We start from the raw sequence: 9,974 nt of genomic DNA, 5'->3' as shown, positions 1-9,974 counted from the left end.
ACTGTGTAAATAGTTGTTAAGACTGTATTGTTTAGGAATATTGATAATGAGAAGGAAAAAAGTCTGTATATGTTCATTACAGCTGGATTTTTTTACTAAATATTTTTGATCTGTAAATAGGAAGAAAACTGACATGCTACATGGATGGCCCTGACATTATGCTAGGTGAAATAAGCCCGTCACAAATGGACAAATTGTATGATTCCACTCAGATCAGGTACTTAAAGTAGTCACATCTATAGACAGAGAGTAGGATGGCAACTGCCGGCGGGCTGGGGCTGGGGAATCACTGTTTAATGGGCACAGTTTCAGTTTGGGAAGCTGAAACAGTTCCAGAGACAAATAGTCTGAAGGCTGCACAGCCATGTGGGTACACTGACATGCCAGTGAGCAGTACACGTAGAAATGGTTAAGAGGGTACATTTCATGTTATGTATATTTTTTTCTTGTTAACTGAGTTAACAAGATCTAAGCAGGCCTTGACAGAAAAATCCCACAAACCTTTACTGAGGGATAAGACACAAATTTTGATTAAAAAAAGACATAGCATATTCCTGTATAGGAAAGTGAACATTGTAAAGTCAATTTTCTCTCCATCCTGTGTGTATGCATGTGTGTGTACATGTATGTACATGTGCACAAGTGTGTGAGTGTATGCATGTGTGTGTGTTGGGGGTGGGGTATTTTTTGTTGTTGTTTTTCTTGCTTTGGTTTGAGAATGACAAAATAATAACAAACTATTTTGGAAAGACTAAACAAGTAAGAAAGCCTCAGAGAAAATGTTTAAATCTGAATAGAAAAGCAATACATATCCTGCTTAATGATAATACATATTAAAAAAATACAGTAATTAAAATAGTATGGTATAGATATGAGAACAACAAATCAATGGCACAAAATACAAACTCTAGAAACAGATCATGGTATATATCAAAATTTAATATATATATCAACAACGAAGAAACACATTCTTCAATAACAAGCATATGCAAATATATATATATTTAAACAGAACTCTAGGACGATTTATTTTTACTTATCTGAACAAAAGATAGGGACAGAGATCTTCCATCCATACCGGTTCACTCCCCAAATGCCATCAACAGCTGGGGCCAGGCCAGACTGAAGCCAGGAAACAAGAACTTAATCCAGGTCTCCCACAAGAGTAGTAGGGAGCCAAACACTTGAGCCATCACCTGCTGCAACCCAGAGTGTGCATTAGCAGGGAGCTGGAATCTAAAAAAAAGCTGAGATAGAACCCAGGCACTCCGAGATGGGATGCAGGAGTCCCAAGAAGCATCTCAATCGCTGTACCAAATGCCCGTACCTGCATAAATACAGTTACCTTCACCCTTATAAGTGACCAAAGAAATTAACAAGAAAAATATTTCATATTACAAATTAAGTAACAATTTTTAAAATTATAGTAAAGCTGATAAAATTGTGGCAAAACAAGCAACTCACTCATCTACTGCTTTCAAAAGAAAAAAAATTGTGCAACCAACGTTATCACCGTATGAACAAAAAGCCTTAAAATGTTTGCAGTCTTTGATGTGTTAATTCTAACTCAGAGAACAAATCCTAAAAAATAAAGTATGGAAACTTTTGTTCATGATGACATTATTAATAGAAAAAAAAATAAAAACCCAAATGCTCTTAATATAGAAGAAGCCATGGACTGTGTTGCTTCCAAAATTCACTTTGAAATCCTAACCCCCTTAGATGATTACATGAGGAGGTGGGGCCCTTGGCAGGTGACTACCTGAGTCTGCATGATGAGAGCATGCCCTCCCCTCCACTGCCTCGTGAGGACACAGGAGACTGGTGTGGATCAGCCAGAGACAGCTCCTCCCCAGACACTGAGCCTGCCAGTGCTTCCATCCTAGGCTTCTCAGCCCTTCAAATCATGAAAAATAAATTTACAGTTTTTTATAAGCTCCTAAATTCACACTATCCTTGTTATAGCAGCCCAAATACACCAAGAAGAATTATGTCAATTATGGTACTCCGATATAACAGAATATCTAACAGCGACAGAAAAGTTTTCCATTGTAAGTGCGATAAAGACATTAAAAATGATAGTCTTAGGGGCTGGCGCTCTGGCTGCACTCACGTGGGAGACCTGGAAGAAGCTCCTGGCTCCCGACTTCGGATTGGCTCAGCTCTGGTAGTTGCAGCCATCTGGGAAGTGAACCAGCGGATGGAAGACCTCTCTGTCTCTACCTCTCTTTGTAACTCTGTCGTTCAAATAAATAAAATATATTTTTTTTAAAAATGATAGTTTTAAAGGATGGTAAGCCCATATGAAGGATTATTATGCAGCCATTCAAATGAAAGTTATGAAGATTTAGTTAAAATCGAAAAAAATGAAGTTTGGTTCCTAATTCACACTGACTTCATTCTGGGGACTCAGCCACATGTGGCAAAGCGGCTACTTTCTGGGCATCAAAGTTACAGAACATTTCCATCACGCAGAAACTACTGGATAGCACAGTCATAACTGAAAAATTAAAGCTATAAGTTCAGTCAAGGGCACATTAAAAAGCTCATGGAAAATGGAATTAAAAGAGAAGTTTATTTTGGTGCAATATATTTTGAAAACCATGCATATGAGAAGTCTTCAAAAAAAGATCATGGATGGACTGGTGCTATGGCACAGAGGGTTAAAGCCCTGGCCTGAATCACCAGCATCCCATATGGGCACCAGTTCTAGTCCCAGCTGCTCCACTTCCAATCCAGCTTTCTGCTATGACCTGGGAAAGCAGTTGAAGATGGTCCAAGTCCTTGGGACCCTGCATCCATGTTTAAGACCCAGAAGAAATTCCTGGCTCCTGGTTCGGATCGGTGCAACTCCGGCCGTTGTGGCCATCTGGGGAGTGAACCAGTGGATGGAAGACCTCTCTCTGTCTCTGCCTCTCTGTAACTCTGTCTTCCAAATAAATAAAATAAATCTTTTTAAAAAATCATGGAAATATGTGAGACCTATGCATGGATTCAAAATTTTCCCATCAAAATAAACCTCTTTCAATTCTATTTTTCCATGAACATTTGAAGTACCCTTATAAATGCATATTCTTCACTCCATAATTATAAATTTTTAAAGAAACTGGCACAGATAAAATCATCCTTGATTCTTTCACCTTAATCCAACCTTCTCCTACTTTTTTGTTCTAATTCATTTCTCTTTGCACAGGTATAGCCATAGTAAACACTACCTACTTTCTGGAAGTATTCCAGGAAGGCAGTGAGGACACAGCAGTAAAGAGAATATATTGAGTCCCTGCACGTAGTGAGAAGAGAAAAACAGTATCAGGCAGTAATGTATAAGGCAACTCTATGAAAGTTACATCTGAGGTTTTGTTTTTTAAAGATTTGTTTTCAAGCACCCGAACCCCAGACCCGCCGTGCACCGTGGCCACGGCTCCAAGCGGGTGCAAACAGCAGCGGGGGCCTCGTCGCCTCTGAGGGGCTGTGGGTGCCCCCGGGAATGAATGTGGAGGCCGCACATGCGCAGAAAAAAATAAATAAAGATTTGTTTTATTTATTTGAAAGGCAGTGTGACCTCAAAAGAGAGAGAGACTGTCCAACCACCATTTCACTCCCCTAACAGCCAGGGCTGGGCTACACCAGGTCTCCCAGGTGGGTGACAGGGGCCTAAGCACTTGGGCCATCCTCCGCTGCTTTCCCAGTGCATTAGCAGGGAGCTGGATCAGAAGCAGAGCAGTGGAGACTCGAACCTGAGCCCATATGGGACATCTGCATTGCAGACAGTGGCTTAACCCACTACACCACCATGCTGACCCTGAGCTGAGGTTTAAAGATGAGAAAAAGACACCCACTTGAAAAGCCTTAACAATGTTCAAATGAAAAGGAAAGCTCTGTATGAGGAATAGAAAAACAGCCATGATGCCTACAGCGAGCATGGATGTGGAGAGGTGACCTCTGAGAAGACAGCAGGGAATGGATTAATGAAGGATATTATAGGTCATTTTATTCTAAGGCCAATCGGGAGTCATTAAAGAGCTTTAAGCAGGAAAATGACATGATACTGTTTCTGTTTTTATAAGGATTTCTAATTGCTGTGGAAAGAATGCTTGGTAGAAAGAAGGCTCGGAGCAGACATTATTCCAGTGGTCTGACAGAGATGCTGGTGCAGAGGACAAGGGTAGCAGCAGGGACTGAGACAAACAGGCCAGGAGACAGAGCTTCCAGGCTTGGTGACAGACTAGACGTGAGAGCTGATCACAACACAGCACAGGAAGACTTAGTTTCTCCCTTGAAAACTGGGTGATTAAAGGTATCATTTAGTGAAATGGAGAAAATATAAAGGAAAACAAAGCTGTCCGCCCCCAAAATAAAACCCAAGATTTTCATTTTTTATATGATCAAGTTCATGATAACCAATTAAATTTCCATTTAAAAATGTCAAGAAGGGGGCCAGCACTGTGATGTATAGCTGGTTAAGCCACCACCTGCAGTGCCAGCATCCTGCAAGGGAGCTGCTTCTAGTCCTGGCTGCTCCACTTCCGATCCAGCTCCCTGCTAATGCACCTGGGAAAAGCAATGGAAGATGACCCAAGTCCCTGGGCCCCTGCATTCATGTGGGAGACCCAGAAGAGGCTCCTGGCCCCTGGCTTTGGATCGTCCCAGCTCTGGCCATTGTGGCCATATGGGGAGTGGACCAGCAGATGGAAGATTTATCTCTCTCTCTGCTTCCGTCTCTCTACAACTCTGCCTTTCAAATAAAAAAATAAATCTTAAAAAAAAAATTCCAGAAGGCAATGGGACTTACAAGCCTGAAGATCAGCAGAGAGACCTGGCCTGAAGGTATACATTTAGGAATCACTAGTCTATCAATTATATTTAAGCAATGGATCATGATGAGAATACCTAAAGGACAAGAACAAAGGATCCAACCTGGAAGTAATCTAATATTTAGAGGTCAGGCAGAAAAGACTGAGAAGACCTAGCCAGTGAGACAGGTGGAAATAAATTCAATAGATAAGAGAGAGTTATGAGTCATGTTTGTTCTCTCCAAGCAAATAATTTCAAGATGATTCCCAAATGATACATGTCCTTTCAATTCTTTGTACTTTAAACCACAAATGAGAAAGTAAATATAAGAACAGTAGGTCTGCATTATCTAACACCAAAAGCAGCCAAAAAAAAAAAAAAAAAAAAAAAACAAACGGTCACAGGGGCCAGCATTATGGCATAGTGGGTAAAGCCACCACCTGCAATGCCAGCATCCATATGGGTGCTGGTTCGATTCCTGGCTGCTCTACTTCTGATCCAGCTCTCTGCTATGGCCTGGGAAAGCAGTGGAGGGTGGCCCAAGTCTTTGGGCCCTTGCACCCACATGGGAGACCTGGAAGAAACTCCTGGCTTCTGATCAGCACAGCTCCAGCCATTGCAGCCATCTGGGGAGTGAACCAGTGGATGGAAGACCTCTCTCGCTCACTTGCTCTCTGTCTCTGCCTCTGCTTCTATAACTCCATCTTTCAAAATAAATAAATCTTAAAAAAAAAAAAAAAAAAAACAGTCACAGCTTATTCCAACTCTTTCAGTTACCTTGCATGAGGTAAAGCAGTAGCAGCCAAACAAAGATTCTTAAAGAGGTAACCTGAATCCACCAGTTGCTGAACAATGGGAAAAAAACAACTCGAACAAGCCCCTTTCGAGTCAGAGATGTCCACGGAATTTCAGGTTTGGCTTTGGCAAAAGTTGAGCCTTTAAACATACAATAAAACAAAAACAACAATCATTTATCTATACTATACTGATATCCAATTGTCTCACCACATTAAAAAACAAGTGACAGCAAAAACTGGCATATAACCTGTTCAGTTACAAAGAAGGCTGGTCAGTTTAAGGACTTTTGGCCTCAGTCATTAGGACAACAAGCTCATCCAAGGCTTACTGGAATGTTAAACAATGTATTTTTTTTAATTACTCAACAGCAAGCTTCAGAGTTCTTTGCTCTTTCCCTTTTATGAACACCATGTCATTTATAGAGCCGCACAGCACCAGGCAAAGGGGAAAAGTGCTAACACCTAAGCCATGAGGGAAGAAAGTTACTTTTGGAAATTAAAGTGCACCATCATAAAGGCATGTCACTTAAAAATAATCCTTAGTAGCACTATGAAATATGCCTGAGAAACAAATTAATCTTGGAACTCACCTCTGATTAAGTCAACATCAATCAAGTCTGGCTTTATGTGACCCATCTTTTTTGGTTTGTTTTTGAAGCCCTAGAATAAAACCAAACAAAACAAAACCAGAAGTAAATAAGAAAAAATCTCCCCTTTAAATATAAAAGATAAACTTCCATTTCTTTTTCTCCACATCTGACTCCTTTTTTTTTGTTTTGTTTTGTTTTTAAGTTTATTTATTTTACTTGAAAGGTGGAGAGGAAGAGGTCGAGAGAGGTCAAGAGAGAGCTTCCATCCACTGGTTTACTCCCCAAATGGCTGCGATGGCTGGAGCTGAGCCAGTCCAAAGCCAGGAGCTTTTGTTCTGGGTCTCCCACATGGGCGCAGGAGCACAAGGACTTGAGCCATCTTCCACTGCTCTCCCAGGCACATCAGTAGGGAGCTGGATCTGCAGTGGAGCAGCCGGGAATCAACTGGCACCCACGTGGGATTCCAGCACTGCAGGCAGCGGCTTACCAGCTCTACACCACAATGCCAGCCCCCATGTGACTCCCTTTTACTAGGGATGCTTTAATTACTTTAATTACTAGGGATGCTTTAATCCTAATGCTCCTTAAAGGAACTTGTGTCATTAACATTTATTTTGTTTTCATTTTTAGTCTTATTAACTAATGCTTGCACATGATTACCCACTTTTTAAAATAATCCAACAGTGCCAAAAGATCAGTAAGCAGAAAATAACAGTCCCCTAGGCCACCTCTCCTCTCCATATCACTCCTCAAAGACAAATTAAACTTCTTGTAGTTGTTTCTCTTTGTAGTTTACTTCCATACTTCCAAATAATAGCTTATATTGCTATTTCTTTCTTTTAAAGACTTATTTATTTGACAGGCAGAGTTACAGAGAGGGTAGACTGGGGGGTGGGAGGGAGAGACACAGACACAGGTCTTCCATCTCCTGATTCACTCCCCAAATGGCCACAGTGGCTGGAGCTGGGCCAGACTGAAGCCAGGTGCCAGGAGCTTATTCTGGGTCTCCTTTATGGGTGCAGGGTCCCAAGCACTTGGGCCATTTTCTGCTTTCCAAGGCACATTAGCAGGGAGCTTGATCAGAAGTGGAGCAGCCAGGACTTGAACCAGCTCCCATATGGGATGCCAGTGCCACAGGAAATGGTTTACCTGTTACGCCACAGTACCGGCCCCTACATATCAATTTTTAGAAACTGATTTTAAAATTATCAGAAACCCCCCTTCTCAGAACTCTATCTGCTGCTCCAACTGAACCAATGGCATCACTGTTCCAAATAAATAAGCTTCAAGGGGCGTGAGTTTGGCCTTGTGGGATGCCCATGTCTATCTGAGTACTCAGGTTTGAGTCCAAGTTCTGCTCCCACTTCCAGTTTCCTGCTAATGCGCACTCTGGCAAGCAGCAGGTTAGCTCCTTGCCACCCACGTGGGAGACCTGGAACAAATTCCCAGCTCTTGACTTCAGCCTGACCTCAGCTGTTCCAAGAACTTGAGTAGTGACTAGCAAACAGAAGATCTTGGTCTCTCTCTTTCTGCTTTTCAAACAAATATAATTTTTAGAAAATAAGTTTCAAGTGTCTTTACTTCACAGCTCAGCAGGTTAAACCACTGCCTGCAATGCCACTCCCACTACTGGAGAGCCAGCTGGAGTCTTAGCTGCTGTACTTCCAATCCAGCTTCTTGCTAATGCGACTGGGAAGGCAGAAGGTGATTCAAGTACTTAGGCTTTGCCACCCATGTAGGAGAGCAGGATGGAGCTTCTAGCTCCTGGGTTCCACCTGGCCCAGATGTGGCTGTTGCAGCCATATAAGGAGTAAGCCATCAGATAGAAGATATTTTTCTGTTTCTCCCACTCTTTGTAGTTCTGCCTTTCAAAAAAAATTTTTTTTAAAGGCAACGATGGGGCTGGCACTGTGCATAGTAGGTTAAGTCTCTGCCTGCAGTGCTGACATCCCATATGGGCACTGGTTCAAGTCCCAGCTGCTCCACCTCTGATCCAGATCCCTGCCAATGGCCTAGAAAGGCAGCGGAAGATGGTCCAAGTCCTTGGGCCCCTGTACCTGTATGGGAGACCCAGAAGAAGCTTCTGGCTCCTGGCTTCGGACCGGCCCAGCTTGGGCCTTTGTGGCCAATTGGGGAGTGAACCAGTGGGTAGAAGGCCTCTCTGTTTCTCTCTCTTTCTCTCTGCCCTCTCCTCTCTAATTTTTTCAAATAAATAAATCTTTAAAAACTTTTTCTTAAAAAGGCAAATGATGTATTTTAAAAAGTAATTTCTCATGATAATCGGTGGGGCCATATAATCTTCTTCTAAGTAGGAAAGTGAATAGTTAGGGAAAATACCATATACAGTTAAGTCTTTGACTCTAAAACTCATGCCTAAATGTTAATGAGATTTGTTGGCTTTGCAACTGGTAATAAATAAAGGTTCCTGGTATATCCAATTTTCTCATACAACATATCTCTTTACCTACCAACCTATCTATCTCACATGGAGATACAAAATTTTCTACAACTTTTACCTAAATTCATATGTGTGTGTGTGCATATATACATATTCTGGAGGGAAAATTTCAAAAATCCTTATTAAAATATTCATATACAAGACTAATAAAAAGTAACTCCAGCCTTACCCTTCCTTACCCTGGATTCCTATTTCCTAGCTATTTCTTCTTTCTCCTAATTTATTTTTTCCATTTTTTAACAAAATATTTACTTTCTCACTTTCATAGGATCTAAAAGATAAATGTTTATTTAAAATGATAATATCAACAATGAACTGGATCATTATACCTTCTAATAAATAAATGTAATGACAAATTATATACAGGATAGGAGGAAATAATTGGAACATTATATATTTTTCAATGTGCTGGCCTTTTTTTTTTAATCTATTTTATTCATTTGAAAGAGTTACGCAGAGAGAGAGAGAGAGAGGTCTTCCACCTGCTGGTTCACTCCCCAAACGGCACCAACTGCTGGAGCTGAGCCAATCTGAAGCCAGGAGCTTCATCCAGGTCTCCCATGTAGGTGCAGGGGCCCAAGGACTTGGGCCATCCTCTGCTGCCTTCTGCCCTGCATATGAGCAGGGAGCTGGATCAGAAGCAGAGCAGACAGGACTCAAACTGGCGTCCATATGGAATGCTGGCGCTACTGGCTAGGGCTTTAACCCGCTGCACCACAGCACTGGCCCCTCTTGCAGTAATTTAAGGAGTCAATCAGCAGATGGTAACTCATTTTTTTTTTAAGTAAAACAAATGAATACAAATTTAAAAAAATAAAACGAGAAAAAAAAAGTTAAAAACAAGAACTGGCGTTAAGTGTTTGGTACAGCAGTTAATACACCAGTTGTGATAACCACATCCCATATCAAAGCATCAGCTTTGAACCCAGCAACCCCACTTCTGATCCAAGTTCCTGCTAATGCACAGACAGGCACAATGTGATGGCGCAAGTGCTTGGACCCCTGCCAACTTGTGGGAGACCTGGATGGGCTTATTGGCTCCTGCCTTCAGTCTGCCCTGCCCACAGCTGCTGATTGCTCTGGAGGAGTGAAACAGCAGATGGACTCGCTCTCTCCCTCTGTCTCCCTGGGTTTCAAATAAACAGAAATCAATAAGAAGACATTAAAACAATCAATGTTAACAGAAAGAAAATAAAATATGATACACACTAACCCAACTATATGAATAATTAGTTTAAATGTGCATTATCCAAATACACCAATTAAAAAAAAACTAGTAGGAGAAAACTAGAAGATCCAATGTTGTACTGTCTATAGGAAAATAATTTAAATTTA

The 9,974-nt window shown here is 41.4% G+C and overlaps 1 protein-coding gene and 1 non-coding gene across 6 annotated transcripts in view; one reads left to right on the top strand and one right to left on the bottom strand.

Moving 5' to 3' along the window:
- The window catches only part of PHTF1 (putative homeodomain transcription factor 1), a 49,862-nt gene that overhangs the window by 30,646 nt on the left and 9,242 nt on the right, over window positions 1-9,974 (bottom strand). For 2 of the 5 annotated variants that reach the window (XM_070077842.2, XM_089300118.1), the window contains exons 4-5: window positions 6,182-6,251; window positions 5,572-5,730 (exon numbers count right to left, since the gene is read on the bottom strand). The exons of the other annotated variants lie outside the window; for them this stretch is intronic. In XM_070077842.2, the coding sequence (XP_069933943.1) occupies window positions 5,572-5,730; window positions 6,182-6,251 (229 nt within the window). The remainder of the gene's footprint in view (window positions 1-5,571; window positions 5,731-6,181; window positions 6,252-9,974) is intronic. 5 annotated transcript variants of the gene reach the window in all.
- LOC127493832 (small nucleolar RNA SNORA68) lies at window positions 3,380-3,510 on the top strand. The gene has a single exon (XR_007924370.1). It is a non-coding gene; the product is annotated as a small nucleolar RNA SNORA68 (small nucleolar RNA).

The sequence above is a fragment of the Oryctolagus cuniculus genome, chromosome 7, assembly GCF_051225735.1.
Source record: "Oryctolagus cuniculus isolate XC-2025 breed Fujian yellow rabbit chromosome 7, ASM5122573v1, whole genome shotgun sequence".
In the NCBI taxonomy this organism is placed as follows: domain Eukaryota; kingdom Metazoa; phylum Chordata; class Mammalia; order Lagomorpha; family Leporidae; genus Oryctolagus; species Oryctolagus cuniculus.
The sequence above is the reverse complement of the archived record's forward strand: the minus strand, read 5'-3'. Positions and strand labels throughout refer to the sequence as shown.